The 22,132-nt window shown below is 41.3% G+C and overlaps 3 protein-coding genes across 3 annotated transcripts; all 3 read right to left on the bottom strand.

Moving 5' to 3' along the window:
• Positions 1–1,869: 1,869 nt before the first annotated feature.
• On the bottom strand, positions 1,870–2,247 carry LOC148293073 (uncharacterized). Its single transcript, XM_088244568.1, has one exon. The coding sequence runs from the start codon at positions 2,245–2,247 to the stop codon at positions 1,870–1,872; it is 378 nt and encodes a 125-aa protein (XP_088100694.1).
• Positions 2,248–4,668: 2,421 nt separating this feature from the next.
• On the bottom strand, positions 4,669–8,098 carry LOC110752175 (uncharacterized). Its single transcript, XM_021952778.1, has 3 exons — positions 7,946–8,098; positions 7,735–7,838; positions 4,669–5,137 (listed from the first exon to the last, which is right to left on the bottom strand). The coding sequence occupies exons 1-3, from the start codon at positions 8,096–8,098 to the stop codon at positions 4,669–4,671; spliced, it is 726 nt and encodes a 241-aa protein (XP_021808470.1).
• Positions 8,099–20,799: 12,701 nt separating this feature from the next.
• LOC148293072 (uncharacterized) lies at positions 20,800–21,774 on the bottom strand. The gene is made up of 2 exons (XM_088244565.1): positions 21,261–21,774; positions 20,800–21,017 (listed from the first exon to the last, which is right to left on the bottom strand). The coding sequence occupies exons 1-2, from the start codon at positions 21,772–21,774 to the stop codon at positions 20,800–20,802; spliced, it is 732 nt and encodes a 243-aa protein (XP_088100691.1).
• Positions 21,775–22,132: the final 358 nt, after the last annotated feature.

The raw sequence follows: 22,132 nt of genomic DNA, 5'->3' as shown, positions 1-22,132 counted from the left end.
TTGCTAGGCGACAACCATGGTTTGTGGATGTTCTAAAAGGTTTCAATTAACCTTTATTAATAGGAAGAATTAAATTGTGGAGAAATGAAATGAGGAGACACAAGTCAATGGTTGATAATCAAATGCCAAAGTCAACGGTCAAAAGTCAACATGTTGACCAGAGCAATTAACCAAAGTCAAATTGTGTAAGACTATAATTATAATTTAATAGTTAAATTATAATTAAAAGATTAATATTGACATATAGAAATATTGGATTGGGCTTTTAAATATGATTTAAAAGAAAAGGGACAAAATACCCTAAAAAGCTTTGGGCCCAAGGGATAAGTGGCATAAGATGACATGACCCATGGACCAAATGAAGCCCCAATACCCACCCAAAAATTCGGCACCTAAGGGGGAGCTCTCCACTTGCTTTTTTGTGTTGTCCTATTTAAGCTAAGTGTTGGAGAAAACTTAGCTAGGGTTTTTGGTTTCCTACTTTGGTTGATGAGTGATCATCTTTATATCTCATCTTCCATAAACCAAAAATTGGTCCAATCAAGAAGTAGACTAGCATCCATACTTCTTGATTTCCTTATCTTCACCTTTAGGAGCATTTGGTGTGGTAAGGTAGAGGACTCCAATCTTGGAGCCTTAAGGTGAATGAGTCAAAATCAAGAGAAAGAAAAGGCATTTCCAACAAATGTGTTCATTCTTGAGAAATCAAGAAAAAGTCATCAAAGGTAAAGATCTATTCCCTTTTTCCCTTTTCTATTTGTGTTCAAAGAGATTAGGCTAAGATACTTGGTTTAAAATGAAAAAGGTTTAGCTCAACTAGTATAAACAAAATGAATTTGCCATTTAGAATGTTTTTTTTGTATAGGTTGTGGCTAAAGTCGATTTCCTAAGCATTAGATGCATGTTTCCTTCAATGTAGATTTCCTTTGTCCTCCTGAAAGTTCACATTTAATGGCTTGTGCTATGATGTTCTTTAGAAAATTTGGCTGGGGAAGATTATTATAATTTTTAATAGCCATTTAGCTTATATGTGGCTCAAGAATTACAGTGTACTACAATGTTTCATCATTGATTGTTTTGTTCATTCGTAATGTTAACTGGGTGTCTCTCTTGTTGTATTGGTGGCCTTGACTTGGGCCAAGGTTAGGGCTTCAAGCAACAATTAGAAGAGGGGCAGACTGGTTGGATCCCAGTTGATCCCCTTCCGATGGCTAAGTTAGAGGTGGTTTTAGAGTGGAGCGAAGGATGGAGAGTTTCAAGATGAGAATATTTATTACCTTTGTCCTAATACAGGTGAGGGGTATTTATAGGGGGAGAAGAAGAGATCAGATCTCCTTAAATCTTGCAAGAAAGGAGATCTTTATCTTTAGCCCTTCCCAATGGTGGATTCGAGAGCAATCATGGGCGCCTATCACCATGCTGGTTACCAGGGGTCAACTAGCAAGGCGACACCTGACTTGGATGTGAAGCCCATCAAATGATCCCTTCCATCATTATGCTGGCATTAGGCACGCGAAGTGACTGACTTGATAGGGGTCTGGTTGTGTCATAACATCAATGCCTTTGTCTTTGGTCATACGACATCTCAGTGGTCAGGTCGGTGTATGAGTGCCTGACCACTAGTTTGCATGGTATCTCCTGACAGGCTCAGCTAGGAGGCCTTTTATCGACACCTGGGGTGGTCAACATGGTCGTGTTGGTAAAAGGACGATCTAGCCTTTTGTGGCCACGTGGTGCTCTCTGATAGGCTCGGCTTATAATGATGATATGAACCATTAACAGTAGCCCCCCAACTCTCAACTCAAGGAGCCAATCTTGGGTTGAGCCGAGCCTTTTTCAGATGAAGCAGCCATACTGCAAGTGGTCGACTCAGTGTGTGGGGATACCGACCTCGACAGGAATGACCGCTTCTGCTCCAAAAGCAAGTGAATATGGGGTTTCCCCTATTGACTTGCGCTCAGTGCAGTGATAGGCCCACAGGACCTCTGGTAGGAGTTTCGACCAAGTCCCTTTCTTAGTCCCCAACTTTTTCTTGAGTGTATGCTTGAGGAGTTTGTTATCAGCTTCTACCTGGCCATTTGCTTGCGGGTGGGCTAGGGAAGAGAAATGAAGATTGATCTTCAGATCGGAGCCAAAAGTATCCATGGTTAGCCAAAAGTATCCCTGTCGCATAACCTTGTTTGTCATTGATTGGGCCGCAGCATGGTCGCCATATATCCCCTCATGAATTTCCTGAAGGGCTTCCATTCATTTCTTCGGGGTAACATATAACAATAGGGGCAAGGGGTAGTCTCATTTGTATAACTTTTCCCCTATGATAATATAGCGAGTAGCCCTCGCCTGGATTTGCCAGGCCTAGATCTTACCTTGGGCTAGAACATCGTTGGTGAGGAACTCCCATATTGGGGTCATACAGGTTGGCGCCTCATCCAAGGCCATAATTAAGTAATTTGTTCGATCGATGCTTTTTTCCGCTAGGTTAATAGGGATTGTTCGAGTGAGCTCTGTATCTAGGGCCAAGGTGAGTCGAGCTAATGAGTTGGCTCGAGTATTTTATGTACGTGGAATCTGGGTGATTGTATATGATCGGAAGGAAGAGAGGAGGTTTTTGACCTTTTGGACATAAGCGGTCATATGCTGCACTCGAGCTTGGTACTCATCCATTACCTAGTAAACCACAAGTTGTGAATGTTTACATTGATGTGCTCAGCCCCCAGTTCTTTTGCCAGGTGGTCCTGTGAGGAGGGCTTTGTATTCTGCTTCATTGTTGGATGTCTAGAATTGAAATCAGAGAGCATATTCCACCGTGATCTCACCAGGGGAGATCAGAACCAGTCCTGCACCGCATCCTTGTAAGTTAGACGCGCCATCCATGTATAGGGTAGGGTCCATTGCGGTAGGATCGGGTTGGTGATAGGGGCTGCGTTCGGCCTCATTGGCGCTGGGGTTGGGACTGCCTCAGGAGATTGTGGTGTGGTTACAAATGCTAGTGGTGTGAACTCTGAGATGAAGTCAGCAATGGCTTGTCCCTTCATGCCCGTGCGCGGCTGATAGGTGACATCAAACTCTCCTAATAATACCGATCGTTTGATTAGCCAACCAGATGTTTCGGGTTTTCGCAGAAGATGGTACAGTGGCAGATCGGTTAAGACCGCGATGGAGTGTGCTTAGAAATATGGACGTAGCTTCTGAGCTGAGACGATTAGAGTCAGGGCCAGTTTCGCAATGTTCGAGTATTAGATCTCTGTATCGATCAAGGCCTTGCTTACATAATACACCGGGTGCTGTATCTTGTCTTAGTCTCGGGTGAGCATAGAGCTAACCACCGAGGGGGATACAGATAGGTATAGTGATAGTATGTCCCCGACCTCATGTTTAGTTAGTATGGGGGCTTGCCCCATCTGCGCCTTCAAGTTCTTGAACGCCAAGGCGCATTCCGGCGTTCAATCCACTATTTTCTTATTCCCCTTAATGGCTTTGAAGAACGGGAAGCGTTAGTCGATCGCCTTGGATATAAACCAGTTTAATGCCGCCACTCGCCATGTCAGGCTCTGAACCTCCTTCCGTGTCCTGGGTTGGGTCATACCAATAAGGGCCTGGATCTTCTCCGAGTTAGACTCAATGCCTCTGTGGCTGACCATAAAACCCAAGAATTTATCATAGCCGACCCCAAATAAACATTTGGCCCGATTCAATTTCATGCCATATTCCCTTAAGATCGCAAAGGTCTTGGCTAGGTTGGCGACATGCTGATCGGCACTGACACTCTTTGCTAGCATATCGTCGACATAAACTTCCATGCTATTGCCTATCTGCTAGGCAAACATTCGATTGACTAGTCACTAGTAGGTAGCCCCTGCATTTTCGAGTTCGAATGGCATGACTTGGTAGCAGTATGTGCCACGATCGGTGACAGAGGAAGTGCTTTCCTGGTCGGCTGGGTGCATCCGGATTTGGTTATACCCTGAATAGATGTCCATGAAACTTAAGAACTCATGCGTTGCCATGGCATCAACCACCTGGTTGATTCTCAGTAAAGGGAAGCTGTGCTTAGGGCATGCCTTATTGAGGTTGGTGAAGTCAACGCACATGCGCTTTTTGGACCATAACCGCATTTGACAGCCATCTAGGATAATCCATCGGGCGAATGAAATTGATTTTTTGTAGCTTGTCTACTTTTGTTTTCATGGCAGCGTACTTGATGGGGTCGTATGCTCGACATTTCGGATGGATAGGTTGGTGCTGTGGGTTGATGCTGAGACAGTGGGTGATTACCTCCGGGCTAATTCCTCTCATATCGTCATGGGACCAGGCAAACACGTCGCTATTTTCCTTTAAGAACTTTACAAGTTCTTGGGGGACTTTTGATGTGACCTGGGAGCCGATCCGGGTGATTAGGAAAAGGCGTTATTTGTTCTAGCTTTTCCACCGATTGTGGATTCACAAGGCTGATCTCTCCTCAGGGATCAACAACCGTAGCATAGTTGGAAGTAGCACCACCATAGGCATCCAGGCAATAGGCTTCGTAGGTTATCTTGGTTTTCAACTTCACTGAGGAGGCATAATAGGTCTGAGCCGATTCTTGGTCTCCCCTTACATTGCCGACCCCATGAGGTGTAGGAAATTTGATCAGCACCGCCCTTATGTTGATCGATAGATTGAGGTCGCCTATGCGAGGCGGCCGAGGATGACATTGTACGATGAGGGACATTCAGCCACGATGAAGTCCGTTGTAATGGTGGCGTATCTCGGATGTACACCTATTGACAAGGTCAAGGGCATGTGCCTTCCACCAAAAGCCATGAAGGCATGGCATTGTTCGTCAAGAAGATTCTCGCTAACTCCCAGCTGTCTGAAGACGCTGAGAAAAATGATATTGACTGAATTGCCCCCGTCCAGGAATACTCGAGCTACCTCGCAATGGGCTATCTCAACGGTGATAACCAGGGGGTCGTGATGGGGAAAATTGATACCCATAGTATCACTTTCTGTGAACGTGATCGGCTCAGATTCTATCTTGGGAGTTTTAGGCGGGCGCTCGGTTGACTCGATCGACATCACCTCGGCAGTCCCTTGTCGGTAACCCTGGTGTAGCTTTTTATGGCTCGATTTGAGTTCCCTGCCAGGGTTGGCCCTCCTGATAAGGTAGATATGTATACCCGAGACACTCCAGGTTTATCGTCGGTATCCCTATGCGTGTGGTCGTCAGTGGGGGTTGCCTGTTGGTAATTTTTAACAACAATATTAAAAACTTGCAAGTGTCAAATCAAATGATAGTATAGTAAGCAAGCAAGGGTCGTTCCCACAGAGATTGTAATCTAAAGAGATGTTTATCAACGTCACACAACGAAAACTAAAACACAATTAAACACGGAAACAAAATAAAGATTGAAACCACAAGGACTTTCACACACACGCCAAAACCAAGGGGGGTTTTGATTTGATTTCGTAAATAAAACAAAACAAGGAAAAGAAAAGAAAAGAAAATTTAAATTAGAGTTTAAGAGAAATTGGTTTAAAATCAGTCGAGAACAATAGCTAGGACTCACTATCCACCTCCAAACAATCAATCAATCCATAAACAACAAAAGATAATCAATTTCTAGCAAGCATATGATGACAACGCTACAACAAGATCCTGGCATTTGACTCGAGTTGTATGATTCTCTCTTAAGTGTATTAAAGTGTATGGAATTTACATCAATACGTGTATTCTTAATTGAAATCCAGTATGGCATTTACTCAAATTAACAATCAATAATCCATTAAGATAAAAGAGAATATGAGTGTCACAAAAACCCTAAAACATGGCATTTGTTATTAGGAATTCAAGAATTGATTTCTCATAACTAGTTCTTAACCCAATTATTCGTTGCAAACAAGAACACATTCAATATGGCAATTGACCTATGTTCTACAACAATTTAATTCCAATACATGCTTCAAAGTTAGCTACTCAAAGTGTTTGTGCCTGATAAATCACGGCCACAAGCTGGCCGAAGGAGCCCTTTCTTTCGGCCCTGGCACTTGTTCGCAGAGGCTAAAACGCAGCGTTTCGCCAGGGCATATTCGCCTTCCTTAAAGAATAAAAGAAGAAACGCTAAGGCATGATCATCTCGGCCTCAAACGTAGGCCGAGGCCGAGACCGAACAAATTTGCGGCCAAAGCATTAAAGGCAAATCATCACGTGACAACAGGGTCCCAGGCTTCATTTAATGGAGTAGTGCCTGTTTAATGCAGCAAACCCATTGGCCACAAAGTAGCATTTAATGCATGAGGAAAGGTGGGAAGTGACTGAAGTCAGGATTTGGTAATGAAAATCAGAGTGATTAGACGTGGACATTCTCACAAGGATTCTGACAGCTCGAGATGTTGGCTCACCAGCTATCCAGGCAATAAATGCGTCTCCACGGCCAGAGGTTCAGAACCCACGATTGAGCGCGGCGGCCGAGATTCACCGGGATTTCTGGGGTCTCACCACCATACTTCACGATCCCAAATGTCGATTGGACTGCCCACTTGCGCTAATCAGACTCCACTATGTGCAAATTCAGCCTCGATTACTCATCCAGGGACTCTTCCTATAAATACAAGACTCAAGCTACATTCAAAGGGTTCAAACACCAAAACAAGCCTCCCACGGAGCAACTTATTTTCTTCTGTAATGCACTTTCAATATCTTTACTTGCTTTCCTAGGAGTAGTGTTAGGTTGTAAGCAGAATCCATTCATCAATATATCATACGACCCTTGATTTTCAAGGCGCCGGAGCACCATCTCTATTTGTTCGTTCACTCACCCCATATATCACACGACCGTCGCTCCCTGAGCAGCGCGCCGGAGCACCGCCCAAAACCCACCACCAACACCATCACTCGACGGCCTTGTAGTTCAGGCCGTGAACCTAACAGCCGAGACCAGTTCCTCTCTCGGCTACAATCGTTTGACCAGGAAGACAGATCAGACAGGCGCACCATTCACCCATCCAACACTCACCGAAACATCAACGCACGGTAAACCGTGCTGGCACGCCCGCGCACAACCGCATCGCACCCAAAAGCAGGAAACCCCGTGTTAACGCACATCCCCTCGGCCCGGAACTCCAGGCCGTGAGATTTGCGCGGCAGACACAAAGAAACAGAATATCAGAATTCACATGACATAGAGAAACTGAAATCATCATGCTTGTAGAAACTGAAAAATCCATTCAAACTTGTTATTTCTTGGATGAACTCAAAAATAAGTACATAAGAACTGAAAATTAAAAGAAGAAAGGAAAAGAAAGAACTCGTTGGCAACTCTCTCCTCTTGCGCGGTTGATCTCCTTAGGACGTGAATCCTTTGTATCGAGGCCTTGGCTGGCCTTTTATATGACTTATATCAGAGTCCTAAACCCTAAAATTGACTGAAAATTCATCCAAGAAGTCTTGGTAAGCAAGGAATTCAAATAGGAAAGTAAAGATCACAATTCCTAACTCCACAGGGAAATACAACTCAGCCCAATTGTCACACGATTTGGGGATCTTCGGCCTTCTAGAAAAATCAGTAAAAATATATTTAGCTAGATAAATGTCTTATCTTTCTAACCATATATAGCACGTAACTTGGAAAATTTGGGAAGGCTTCCGTTTCTTCACATTTCATGTAACATGTACGAAACTGTCCTATCCATGTCGGCTAACTTTACTTGTAATACTGTACCAATTGGCTCCGTAGAAAATTCTAGAAAAATTACAGATTGAACTTCAAGATGTTATCTTTCATCTCCAATTGGCCTTGCGCTAACATTCCTCCAAAAAGTTGGTTTTCCCTTAAAACCTTTCTAAGAGTGCAGAAAAGCTGAAAATCAGAAAGGTAAAGTAATAAGCCCTTTTTAAACATAATTCTCCTACAAAACCTAAGTAAAAAGAGTACATAAATGGGTATATTTATGGACTTATTATTGCCTCTCCTGTTACATATTCCTTTAGCCTACCTCGCCCGATTAATGCTTCAATCTCCTCATTGAGCTGGTAGCAATCATCCGTATGATGGCAATAGTCGCGGTGATACTTGTAGTATTTGTTGTCATCTTTCCTTACTCGGTATGGCAACCTCATTTTTCTCGGGTTGGGAAGCTCATTGGCTATCACCCCGAAGATCTCCCCCTTAGATTTGTTCAGGGGGTATAATTTGTGTACTGATTATATATCTTGGGTCTGACCTCGTTTGCCTAGCCGAGGAGCTAGGTTCCCCCTTCTTCCTCTTCGCCGATCAGTCATAGGAGTAGTCATTAGGTCTCTTTTCCTTGGGCTGGTGTGATGCCTGGGCTTTCGAGGTTGGTCTGACGATCGCCTTCCTTTCTAAGTTCAACTGTTCGGCTCCTGAGTAGCTGGTGGCTTCATGGAGGAGGTCTTTATATGTCTCAGGGGGGGTTCTTGGTGAGGGAAAAACAGAAGTCCCCCATGAAGCTCGCCCATCAGTGCATTGTGTACTGTGGCCTCATCGCATCCTTTACCGTGCATACTCGTTGAATCGGGTGATATAGTCCTTGAGTTTCTCATCGAATCATTGCCTAATTGTTGACAAGTCATTTATGGTGTACAGCCAATCGAAAATGATCATGTATCTTTCCAGGAAGACCTTTCTGAGTTCGGTGAAAGAGCAGATTGATTCCGGAGCGAGTCTCTTAAACCAACTCGTGGCGGGGCCTTTGATCATTGTTGGGAACATGCGACACTTGGTTGCCTTGTTCGCGCAACGTCCCTCCATGGGATAATTGAAATTATCCGGATGGTCGTAAGGGTCGGTCATTCCATCGTATAAGGGGATCTTTGGGGCCTTTGAGTCTCCCACTACCCTGGCCTCCAGAAGGTCCTGGGTATATGGTAGCGGGATTTCCTCCTCGGTGAACTCCGGTCCTTTGGGCATTTTCGATTTCTCTACCTGCCTGAGCTGATCCCAAACACTCCTTAACTCACCGATGACCAGATCTTTGAGCCTAAAGGTGATGCCATTGACATCCTCCTCGATATCACTCATTCCGACCTGAGCCTTCTCTTTCTGCAAACTTCCTACCAGATGTTTTTTGCTCTCCTACCAGCTCTCTTTTCCTTGAATATGGCCCTTGTGTTGGTTGCTACTTGCTCTGATGTCTCAGCCCCCATTGATTCGGATGAGGTTCGGCTAGTATCTTTGGTACCGATCGCCCCTTAGTCCTGTTGCGCGTCCACCATCTCTACCAATTCGGCATGGCTTTCTTGTAGTATTTCATTCTGCGCGCAGAGGCTATTGCGGAGATTCTGGACATCCTTTACACCTCTAAGGATTTGGTTCATCTTGTCTTCTAAGTTCTTCAAATGGTCCATTCTCTGTTTCTCCTTCTTCAGCCTCTGTGTGTTTCTCCCGACTGTACTCGAAGGGGATTTCCTTTTGAGATGCTAACTCTTCAGTATAGCTTGGTCTTGCTTGTGTTGGAGCTCGGTTGGATGAGGGAATGCGACTTCTGTTCACGAGATGTTCCCACAGACAGCGCCAAATGTTGACTGGTGTCTGTCTTGTTGTACTGGTGGCCTTGACTTGGGTTAAGGTTAGGACGTGGCCCCGATCGTAGGGGCAAGCTGCTCTCTTGAGATGACCTGCACACTTCAAGCAACTATCAGAAGAGGGACAGATGGTTGGATCCCAGTTGATCCCCCTCCAATGGCTAAGTTAGAGGTGGTTTTAGAGTGGAGAGAAGGATGAAGAGTTTCAAGATGAGAATATTTATTACCTTTGTCCTAATACAGGTGAAGGGTATTTATAGGGGGAGAGGGAGAGATCAGATTTCCTCAAATCTTGCTAGAAAGGAGATCTTTATCTTTAGCCCTTCCCAATGGTGGGATTGGAGAGCAATCATGAGCGCCTATCACCATGTTGGTTACAGGGATCAAGTAGCAAGGCAACACCTGGCTTGGATGTGAAGTACATTGAATGATCCCTCTCCATTACCATGCTAGTTACCAGGGATCAAGTAGCAAGGCGACACCTGACTTGGATGTGAAGCGCATTAAATGATCCATCTCCATTGCCATGCTGGCATTAGGTGTATGAAATCCTTTCAGCTACTATCTTATTTGGAAGCCTCATGTAGCAAACTGGATCTACTATCTTCCCTATAACCAACATGGTGATAGGCGCCCATGCTTGCTCTCCAATCCCACCATTGGGAAGGGCTAAAGATAAAGATCTCCTTTCTAGCAAGATTTGAGCAAAATGCAGCTACTATCTTCTTTGTTGGCCTCCGTCTTTGGTCATATGACATCTTAGTGGTCGGGTCAGTGTATGAGTGCCCGAAGACTGGTTCGCACGATATCTCCTGACAGGCTCAGCTAGGAGGCCTTTTATTGACACCTGGGGTGGTCAACCTGGTCAGGTCAGTAAAAGGACGATCTAGTCTTTTGTGGCTAGGTGGTGCTCTCTGATCGGCTCGGCCTATAGTGATGATATGAACCATTAACATGTAACAATGAAATAAGATTGTTTTTTTTTTTTCTTTCTCATGGTTTCATTAGTGAATTAAAGTTTATTGTTCTATTGAATATGCTATTTGACTGTGATTGATTACAACTTGTTGATTGTTATATGTGGAAGTACTATTCTTCTATTTTTTAGTGTTATTTTCTTCTTAAATTTTTTTTTGACAGTTTTACACTATGACCCTATGAGGTCACAACCTTGCGTCTGCCACTAACTCCAGGAATACGAACAAGAAGCATGGAAGACTTTGCTAACTACTTAGACCATGCATTACTTAATTGGATTAGCAATAGTTACAAGGCATTTCTCTCCATTTGGCTAAGCTTGGTGAGCATTTGTCTTCCGAATGTCCTTACTTTCTTCATCCCTATTTTTCACTCATATGGAGGGTTTTCGTTTTACATATGCTGCTTGGATTTGGTTCTTTCTTTCTAGATACATACTACATACATATTTTGAGGCTTTGTGATTGTTTGGTTGTTGTACTTCATTCTAATTAGTGTTTATGTTTTATTTTTGTAAATGTAGATCCAATTTGCTGCATGAGGCTTCCAAAGAAGATAGTAGCTGAAAGGATTTCATCATCTTAATTTCATTGTCATGAATTTTTTGTTTTTGTTTTCAATGGTTGCAATATTGACTTCAATTATTATGTTTTGGTGTAACGAGCTTTGTTTTAAATAAAGACATATTCAATTGCATCTATTTGAAATTCGGTTCAATAAATTGTTATGAATAAATAAAATTAGTTTAGGGATTGATAATAAAATAATAATTTGTTATAAATACATAGAATGCGGATGACCACCATTATATCGATTATCTCCACCTTTTGATATATTGTAACCTATGTAATTAGTAGCCTTTAATTCATAATATGTGGGTTAGCTTCCTATCATTGTAAGCCTACAAATAAGTGATTATCAAAGAAGAAGATGACAAGTTTTAGAGACTAATTTCTATTGTCTTCCTATACTCCTCATTTCTCTCTACAAATTCTCTTAGTTATATAAAACGTTATCAGCACGAGTCTTAACCACTTGAGATATCACAGTTTCGTCTCAAGTATGAAAGCTCTTGTTACATAGGCTTATCAAATGGAAAGAAGTGCATCAACAAAAAGAAGTTGAATGACAAGATTCCAAACATATAAGAATTGTTTTATTATATTTCTCATTTACATATGCAGTGTATGAATTTTGACAAATATGCATTTTTACTATATATATCTATCTTGTTTATCTACTTACAAGATTTCATCAAGGAGCAAAGTGAGAGACTCAAGAATTTCTATTCTTATACAACTAATCGAGGACTAGAAGTTCCTTAGTTCTTATTCAATCCTTAGATGTAATATAAATATTTGTGGACTCGAAGTTCCCCAATTCTTAAAAGGCAAATGAAGACCTGAAGCTCTTTGATTCATTTTTCATTGGAACTAGAAGTTTCAACAATTTATTTTATTTTATTTTATTTTTACTTAGTTCTTTTCTTTGGTTTCATTTTTATTTTATGCAAGGACCCGAAGTCCCTAAATTATTCTTATTTAATTAAAGAAAGACCCGAAGTCTCTTAGTTCTCAATCCATATAATATCTATACAAGGACTTGGAGTTCTGCAATTCTCAGAAAGCAAATCAAGACTTGCAGTTCTTTGATTTTAATTTAACTGAAACCAGAAGTTCCAACAATTTATTTTATTTTAGTTTTTAATTATTATTTTATTTTTATTGTTATATTTAGTTATTTGTTTTCATTTCAATAATTTATATTTAAGGACATGAAGTTCCTAAAATGACCCGGAGTTCAAAAATCTTAGAACCCAAAGTTCTAATTATGTCTAATCCAAACTATAAGTTTCGACTACTGTTGCGTAGATACAGCTGCACCAAAATGGATTCAGTTGCATCCTCAACTTGTGATACTCGCAAGTGCACGAGCCGTTCGGTAGTATAGCGTATGTAAGTGCGAGGTCGATCCCACGAGGATTGGTGATTGAATGATCCCATTCATTTCTCCTACACAAAACAGAAATGAAAAAAAAGGAAATAAATAAAACAAGAAAAAGGAAATACCTCAAGCAAATAAGTTCCCAAGTTCAATTAGATTAATGGATTGATTCTAGCTAAAGTATGATTAAGCCATGGTGTGTGGTCATAACCTTGTGTTCCTAATTCCCTAATTTGATCATTTGTTGTCTAACCTAAAATTAAGCATTAGGAACCCATTAAGCATAGAAGAACAATTTAAACAACCAAGTATGTATCTAATCCCTGTTGTCGAATGTCCATACATACTCTTCCTATTCATAGTTCAATTCGAATTAAAGCATGGTGTATACTCTTAATTCAAACCAAGATAGCTAACATGCAAGCCTAAATGGTGATCAATCATTCAAACTAGCATATTAACTTATAAGCATAATGAATAAGAACAAAAACCATAATTGAAACTTGGAAACTAATCAAACTTGAAACTAAAGAAAAGAATTTACATAATGAAAAGTAAAGTGGAACTAAGAAAAACTTAAGGAGAATTTCAGCACAAAGATCTCATTATAACAATTGAAAACTAGAAAGGAAAACTAAGAGAATTTGAGGGAGAGAAGGGAAGGGAGCTCTAGAGAAGTGTTTGAGAGCTCCCCCCCTTGGGGTGTTATTACAAGCTTAGAGAACTTCCCTATTTATAGGCCTAGGGGAAGTGAAAATCAGAATTCAATAAGACTAATGCATACAACACTTGAATTATAAAATCTGAAATGGTTGATGCACTTGTATTAGAAAATCTTGAATTGGTTGATGCACTTCACCACTAAATCCCACCAGCAGCCCTAGCTCATCTTCATGTCACCATGACCAAGCTTCCAACCAGAAATGATAGCTCATACCTAGCTCACCATGACCAAGCATCCAACCAGCACATGCTGAGGTCAGCATGACCAGCAACTTCAAGGGCTTACAACTTGGGCTTCTCTTAATCAAATTAGGACTTTAAGCACTCTAAATTGAAGTTCAGAATGTCTTCTTTCCAGCCATATGTTATTTGGGCCAATGCAAGGTCGGAGGAAGAAGTTAAGGCCGAAACAAATTGCTAACTCATTTTCCGCGCTGATAAGATCCATCCTGAGCATGGTTCTGTGTTTGCTAGGTAACGGACTCCATATTTATCCAATGGGGCTGAATTTTGGATATGTTATAGTACACACCAATTGGAGCAACTTTCATGAAGAATGTGGCCTCATCCGAGCTATGTAGGTTGCTGAAACAAAGCTTGCAATATGACCTACGGAACTGGACTGGCAGGGGGCTGTAGCCATAATGAATTTGTCTTTAAGCTCTTCATCAATTCATCCAAATTAGGCCTTAACATGCTTGAATTGCATGAATTATGTTCTCCAAAGCCATCATTGTTACCTAAAGCTCAATTAACTGAAAAATAAACACAAAAAGGATTAAAAGCACAAGTTTAACTCAAAAACATAACCAAATCATAAGCTAGAAGGGTAAGAAATAATATACAATTATGAACCGATCAACTACATCTGCATTAAAAGAGGTAAATTCTAGAACATGAAGTTCTAATTGTGTCAACCTCTAAATTGATATTTCAGCAAGTGCATATGTATTATGATTTTTGGTTGAAAAATATACATCATGTTGAGAACCTGAATTTTCGACATTATATGTTTTGGAATTTTTTTTTATTATCATTTTTTTATTACCTTGAACAATATCATATTAATACAAATTTGGACCTGAAGTTCAAAACTAAATATTTTTTTTAAATTTGATATATGTACTCGAACCTGAAGTTTCAGATATATGCTAATATATATCCAAAGTTCATAATTTTATTGAGATTAATATTAATATGAACTTGTAGTTCATAGATTGTCAAGAGCATGCATTGATGGCATAAATATATAGCATTTTAATTAAACCTGAAGTTATGAACATTTAAAAAAAATAATATCTTTATTATGTTTTCCACAATGGAATCAAAATATTATAACCAAATTCTAATTGGAACTTTCAAGTTCCTTGGTTCTTAGTTTTTATTATTCTTATATTTAATTTGAACATGTAGTTCAAAGCACAAGTATTAATTCATTTTAATCGGATCCACATTGACATGACTAGACCCAAATTCCACTTTGGAATTTGAGCTGGACTCTGTGTGTGTTCGACACCTGGCAAGTGCCGGACACAAATGACCTAATTGCCCTTCTAGTCAAAATTCAAATAAAACTAGGGTTTGACTTCTGCCGAAAATATTGGCAAAGTCTCCCCTGTAAATTGGCCAATCCCAACATTACACCTGTCAAACATACATATAAATATGTACACCAACCGCCAACATGCAAATAATTACATTCTAACAGTTAAATGTGCGTTCTAGGGCAATATCAAAGCATCTACACGGAATAGATTACAAGTATAAAATAATTATACATAACCCTACACTGGCAAATGACGTAGCTGAAAGTGGTCTCGACTCGGTGGTGGCGCACTGAAGCACGACTATTGCCTGGGGGCGTAAAACATTAAAAAGGTGAGTGGACCAAAAACAAAGTTTTCTGAAAGTACATAAGAACGTACTAACCCCACTGTAAAAACAGTTATGAAACTAAATCATTTCTTATTTATACTCTTATTGAAATCAATGCATTCATATCTATATCTATAGAGTCAATCACACACTTGGTCAAACATTAATTCTTTGAAAGTGTTGAGGCTCAAAAAATCCATGGTTGGGCCTGAATAAATCACTGGCCCAATACGACACACTATTAAGAAAAGACTCGATTTGGAGCACGCAAAAGTCTACCAAGCATGAGTCACAGTCCACATGCCGCACCAAATAAACAATCCGTCATGCTAGGAATTAAGATAAAAATACATTAGCTCCACAAGCCCATGCTAATTACCCCATCAAGCATTACGATAAAAAGCATGCCATGCCAAGCGAAAATTATTATTTCACACCCAATCACACTACAAGCATAAGTCGGCCCAAGCCACTCAAATGCCCGGGGCTTGCTTGAGTGGGTTGTGGTATGGATGGTAATAAGTTGTCATAAGGCCCGTTGATGGGCCGAGAAATGGAAGTCCCAAGTTGCTTGGGAGCCTCGGGACTCAAGCCCATTTCTTAGGCTCAAATGTGGGTAAGCACAAGGGGGAAAATAGCCCATTACTTCAACCACAATAGCCCAATCGAAAATAGCCCATTGCTTCAATCAAGATGGCCCAACACTTGATAAGGATAGCCCATTTATTTAATAAATCATATTGTTGTCTTAAGAGGCCCATACAATTAGAATAGGGGGGAGCAAGAGGCTCAACACTTGGCTGGAAAACAAAGCCACGAAAGGGGCTAGGAGGACCACATGTGCAGAGTTGCTGGGAATTTCCAGCACATAGAAAAGGGACAAGTTTCAAGCAAAGACACCCAAAAGACCCAGGGATCTTGGCGCGCAGACTGCTAGGAGGGAAATCACCCTTGGAACCAGCATGCATACCCATTCCTTTCTCACATGCAAAACCCAACAAATTCGTGCTCTATTCACCCTTCTCTCTCATTTTTCCCCTTTATGGCAGACTATTATAGCATCCTAACAGAGCCTCTGTCAAGCTGTCGGAAATTACTTAAGCCACCCATCATTCTTCCCTATCCTTCTCCTTCTTCATCAAACTTTCTTGGAATCCTTTCCTCTTTCCCTTAGAACCCCTGTCTCTCTTAGAAACTCACAGCTCTCTCTCCTTAAGTGCTAAACTCATGATAATTTTGCTCCCATGCCACAAGCCTCTCATGCCAAGCTAGAAAATTTATCTGTAAGCTATTGTTATTTTCGTTGGTGAAGGTAACCAAGGAGTTTCCTAAGGCTTCACTACCCTTTCAAGACATTCTTGGGGCTTGATCTTCAAACTCAGACACAGGGGGATAATTTCATCAGTTCGCTCCTTACAGCGGCCCAACCCATTTGCAACTGTTGTAAGAAAAAGTCCCCTGCAGAAAGCATTGAAATCAACTTTAATCTACCACCTAGGTGTACCCATTTATTTCCGTCAATTCCTTATAATCCGTCAATGCCTTTAATCCGTCAATTCCTCATGTCATCGTTGGTGACACGTCCTCGCAAGTCTTAGTAACACAAAGTCGACCCAAGCCACAACCTCACTGGATTCAAGAGACATTAGTCAACCTGATCCGCATTCCTCGCTCCCACGGTCTGGATATCCCTAAGACTCGTGGGGCAAAGTCAAGCATGCTCACATATCTGAAGGCAACATAATTTATTCCGAAGGCAACCTTATTTCCAAGGCAACGTTTATTATACCGAAGGCAACCTTAATTAATCTTGGGTACCTATGGTGGTTTTTAAATAATAAGTATAAAATTATGAAAGGATTTAATGAATAAATGAATTCATGTTTAACTTAACACTCTGCTGCCATTTAATTTGATACTTAATTAGATTTCCTGTTTCTATATCCTTTAAGAATATCCAACTCAGCAGCATATGATTTGAAATGTTTAAAAACAATAAATCGAATCAGAAAAAAACATCGATCGATTTAAATAAACTTATTCAAGATCAAATAATGGAATTAAATTGTATAACTCATTTATAAAAACAAATAGTCCACTCACTACTGGTCCGTGCTAGCTGGACCTTTCGAAGGTCCCTCTTGCGGGTCAGTCCGTACCCGGGTGCCTGTATAACCATCATACTATTTTATTAATAAATCTGCTCAAAAATATAATATTAAATTAAACCCTGACCCCCAGCTCCTAAAAGTGCATGCAACAACTTAAAGGTCATTTCTATGCCCACATTAGCTTTTCTCTCACTTGGAATGGTTTAGAAGTAATTCAGGACTTAAAAGCGATAAAGTCCCAAAAAGTCAACCCGGGACCCGTGGGGTCCACGATCTCAAAATTCTGATCCGATAGTTCATAGAGGTTCCAATATGCCTAGGACACATGTCCCGATAGTTTGGTCTCGATCGGACGGTTGGATTACTCACGATCGTACGATCAGATGGACGAACGGTTTCCGTAATCCTAGCCCTAAGGTTGGCATTTTCGGAGTATCCATGACTCCAATTTACCATCCATCGAATCCTATACGATCCTGGAATTTCCTAGATCAACATATTTCAGTTTGACTACGATCCAACGGTCAAAACATATCGAACCCGAAAATCGTGCAATAGGCGAGATCCGTTCGGGGTTCAAACGTTAACCAAATTGAAATTGTTCACTCGTTTTACTTTTGTTCCTGTGATGGTAGGGTAAAGTTCCCCATTGCCTTGAGAACCATTGACTGGTCAACAAGTCAACTTTCTTTAGTGTGTGAGCGTGCCACTGCTAGCAATAAAACATCCTAGCAGACTTCCTAAAAACAGATAACTTGTGCCCCAAGTTATTGACTTCTAAAACAAGCGATTGTGAATTTGGGTGAGGAATATCTCCCAAGTAAGTTCTTTTCTTGCCTCAGACTGGTGAGGACTTCATAATATTTCACAGTACAATATTGGTAGTTCTGGCCAGAATAAATGACAAGAAAGTGGACTTTTTTCAGACAAAATTCTCTTTTACAAAACTAAAAAGGGAAAAACTGACTCTAGAAAGACAAAAAGAAGACTGGACTTCCATTTCTATTTAGGTAAATGCTTTTGATCCGGGCTGGATTGGATATGCCTGTGCTGGACTGCACCATCAACAACTTCAACCGGTCAGTTTCAGCTGCAAATCGATGCCAACGTTCAAATTTGGCAGAGCTTTAATTTATTTCAAAACCTGGAAGGCTTTTGAATGGGCAGAATTGAGACTTCTTCAGTCTAGAAGGGGGAAGAAGTGGCTGGGCTTGACTACTGGGCTGGAACTGCACTGCGGTATCTGTCCTGCTTGATCAGGGCTCTTCATAAATTTGTTGAGGTTTTCGTATTTGTAAAAACCTGAACTCTGCTTGTTTTGGCTTATGCTGAACCAAATTTGTAACGAGAGAAATCTCGTTTTGAATGATTATTTCTCTGAGTCTGAACTGAAGTTGGATGTCTTGATTTGTAGCTGTTTGAAGGCTTTTGAGATCAAGTGATCATTTTGAGTTTTTGTCTTTGATTGATTTTTTGGTTGTCTGATTGATTGTCCTTTGCTCTGTTCACCCTCTCCTATATTTATAAGAAATGTTTTTGGAGTGGGGGTTCTAATTCTTTTAATAATGGGCGGCAAAAAATTCTCAGAAGATCTTTCATTTTTAAATGCAAAGAAAAGAGGGTTTTATCAATTCTGGCAAATAAGCACTCAATAGTCAGTTCCGGAGGCAATCACTTCCCTGTATTTTGATGGGGAACCTAACCCTTCTTCCAGTTTAACTGCTCCTGTAAGAGTTTCAAATTGTGATGGTAAGTTTTATTTTCCAGTTTTGAATAGCTCCCTGTTTCCCGCTTATCTCTTTTTTAGAAAACATAGTCTGCGTATCCCTTGAAAATGGTGCCTTCTTTGGAGCAGAAAAATATCTCTGAATATACAAAAGGGATTTGATCTCTTGGCGGCAGAGTTTTTAAGAGATGTTCTTCTTTTATACATGCCCCTATTAATTCCTTATCAATCCCAGTTGAAATTGCTGACTTTTCCAAGTCAGGGGGTCACGTGGGTCTGTCTCTTTTTGGGTTTTTCTTTCTTAATTTTAAACATGCCAAGCCCAATTTTGGGTTCCTTTGATAGTTTCTGGGCCTCCAATGTTGAGTCGAGTCTATAGTCTTGGCCTGATTATTTGTTGGTGGCTGTCCAAAATTGATATGGGCTGAGTGTGTCAAATTAGGCCCAAACAGAAATCTACAAGTTCCTACACGCTCGTGAGGACACGAGGATCGTTCTAGGACTGAGAGTGGTCCTCGACACCTGGCTCACGCGCTGACAGCGCGTGGTTGTGTATAGAAAATTCCGACAGCTGGAAATTCTCCAAAGGGCCGACCCAAACTCCTACTCTAGGTAAAACACCTAATTTGGAACCACTTTTGTTCTTCAACTAGGGCCAAAAAGTGGCCGGAATCGCGATCCCAAAACCGGCAGAACTTTAACTCGAAAATTAACCCTTTAAACCTCAAAATCTCTCAAATCCTATCCATCCATCAGCTAGAGCATGGAAAATAGCTAGAAATCCATACCTCACTCGTCAAGATTGGTGGCCGGATGACGACGTACGAACGTCGGAAAATCCCAATTGAAAATCGTACGGTTTTCGCAATTTTTTCGGTAGAATCGTGGAGGTGGACGGCGAGGAATTGGCTGGGCTTGGCTGTGGGGTCAACGCCAGTCTGTTCTTGTTCGGTCCGATGGTTGTGGTGGTGGTTGGGGGCTTGTAGTATTTTCTTCGTTACGACTCGGAATTGAACCCACTATGTGTCCACGGGCTTGTTACGACGCGATCTACGCAATCGTACTATCGAATTTTCCAAATTCTTTCTTGGTCAAAAGTCAGCTTTAAACCCAATAAAATATTCTAGGGGGCATAATTGTCTTCCTCTCTAATAAATTAATAACTAAATATTAATTAAGTTTGGGGTTATTACAATCTACCCCCTTTATAAAAATTTCGTCCTCGAAATTACAAACTTGTCACTCGAATAGGTAAGGATATTGGCCCGCATCTGCTCTTCGGGTTCCCAAGTGGCCTCCTCCACGTCATGACTCCTCCACAAGACCTTCACTAGTGGAATCTCTCTGGATCGAAGCACTTGCATCTTCCGATCCAGAATCTGAACAGGCTGCTCCACATAACTTAAATCATTCTGCAATTCTAGGGGTTGTTCTTCCAAGACATGGGATGGATCTGAAATATACTTTCGAAGCATAGACACGTGGAATACGTCGTGTCGACAGAAAAGGTCTGAAGGTAAGGCAAGTCCATAGGCTACTGGGCCCACACGCTCCACGATCTCATATGGCCCAATATAGCGAGGGCTTAGTTTTCCCCGCTTTCCAAATCTCACTACACCCTTCCAAGGCGACAATTTCAAAAATACCCAGTCACCAACCTCGAACTGAAGATCTTTCCTCCTGTTATCTGCATAACTCTTTTGTCGATCCTGAGCCGCCTTAACCCTTTCTCTGATTAATTCTACATGTTTCTTTGTTCGTTCGACATCCTCAGATACCTCTAACCTGTGCTCACCCACTTCATCCCAATACAACGGCGTTCTACACTGTTTCTTGTACAAGGCATCAAATGGTGACATCCCTATACTTGCCTGAAAACTGTTATTATAAGCAAACTCCATGAGTGGCAATTTCTCATTCTAGTCACCCCGAAACTGCAATGCACATGCTCTCAACATATCTTCTAACGTTTGAATCATCCTCTTAGACTGACCATCTGTCTGGGGGTGAAATGCAGTACTGAACCGCAGCTGGGTCCCAAATGCCTCATGCAACTTCGTCCAAAAACGGGACATGAATCGAGGATCTCTATCGGAAACAATGGATACTGGAACCCCATGAAGTCTCACTATCTCATCTATAAAAATATTGGCCAACTTATTCAAAGTATAGTTCGCTCTCACTGGCAGAAAGTGAGTTGACATAGTGAGTCGATCCACAATTACCCACACTCCATCATGCTTGTCCTTTGTCCGAGGAAGTTTCAACACGAAATCCATAATAATGTGCTCCCAGTTTCACTCAGGAATCGGAAGTGGCTGTAGCAATCCCGATGGTTTCTGCCACTCTGCCTTGACTTGTTGACAAATTAAACACCTACTAACGTACTCTGCTATCTGCTTCTTCATGAAAGGCCACCAATAATGTTCCCTCAGAGTACGATACATCTTAGTGCTGCTAGGGTGCATGGCAAAGGCTGAATAATGAGCCTCTTCAAGGATTTCCCTTTTTAATGTCTCATCCTCAGGAACATACAATCTTGTTCCTACCATCAATGTCCCATCACTCCTCACTGAGTAATCCGTCCTGTCGCCATTCTCAACCTCTAATCTTAGTGTACAAACTAATGGATCTTGAGACTGGGCTTCAATTATTCGCTCTATTAGCACTGGTCTCACATAGAGAGTAGCTAACAGTGCTCCCTGATCGTCCATACCTAACCTAATTCTCAATTTCCTCGTCCCAATCAGCAGTGGCAAATACCTCCCTCGGAAATGAGCTACAGATCCCGATGACTTCTTGCTGAGTGTATCAGCTATCACATTTGCTCTCAAAGTTTTAACAAAGAAGTTACGGTCAACGGAAGTGCAATGGCACAACCGTAATTTTTTCATGGTTAGATTTTTAAAAACCCAGCTCAGCCTGTCTCTCTCCCTGACTCTCTCTCTCTCTCCCAGCCAGATTTTTTAGCGTCGATTCCGGCTCCTTTCCGCCATCGTTTCTGACGAAACGACTTGTAAAATCTTTGTCTCTTCCTCCTCTACGTGTCCATACCCATTGTCGAACCAGGTATGAAACTTCATCTACTCTTCATGCTCTACTTGTTTATGTGCTTGATTTAGGTTAATTTTGAGGTTTTACATATCGATTCTTAAACCCATTTTTGGCCGACAGTTTCGGCTTCGATTTGGCTAGTCCTGATTAGTTTTGGGCCTTGGTCCAAAAACAAAAAGTGTTCCCCTTGTTAGTCTG

Source organism: Prunus avium, chromosome 7, assembly GCF_965620075.1.
Source record: "Prunus avium chromosome 7, drPruAviu1.hap1.1, whole genome shotgun sequence".
Taxonomy (NCBI): Eukaryota; Viridiplantae; Streptophyta; class Magnoliopsida; order Rosales; family Rosaceae; genus Prunus; species Prunus avium.
Note: the sequence above shows the minus strand (reverse complement) of the source record. Positions and strands in the feature narration are given on the sequence as shown.

Coding starts and splice junctions, on each gene's coding strand:
- LOC148293073 (XM_088244568.1), bottom strand. CDS start 2,247: ATGGAAGCCCTTCAGGAAATTCATGAGGGGATATATGGCGACCATGCT.
- LOC110752175 (XM_021952778.1), bottom strand. CDS start 8,098: ATGAGGTTGCCATACCGAGTAAGGAAAGATGACAACAAATACTACAAG. Junction 7,839..7,945: donor AGGAATATGTAACAGGAGAG/GCAATAATAAGT, acceptor TCTGATTTTCAG/CTTTTCTGCACTCTTAGAAA. Junction 5,138..7,734: donor AACATCTTGAAGTTCAATCT/GTAATTTTTCTA, acceptor CTACCTTATCAG/GAGGGCCAACCCTGGCAGGG.
- LOC148293072 (XM_088244565.1), bottom strand. CDS start 21,774: ATGAAAAAATTACGGTTGTGCCATTGCACTTCCGTTGACCGTAACTTC. Junction 21,018..21,260: donor GCAGATAGCAGAGTACGTTA/GTAGGTGTTTAA, acceptor ATATTTTTATAG/ATGAGATAGTGAGACTTCAT.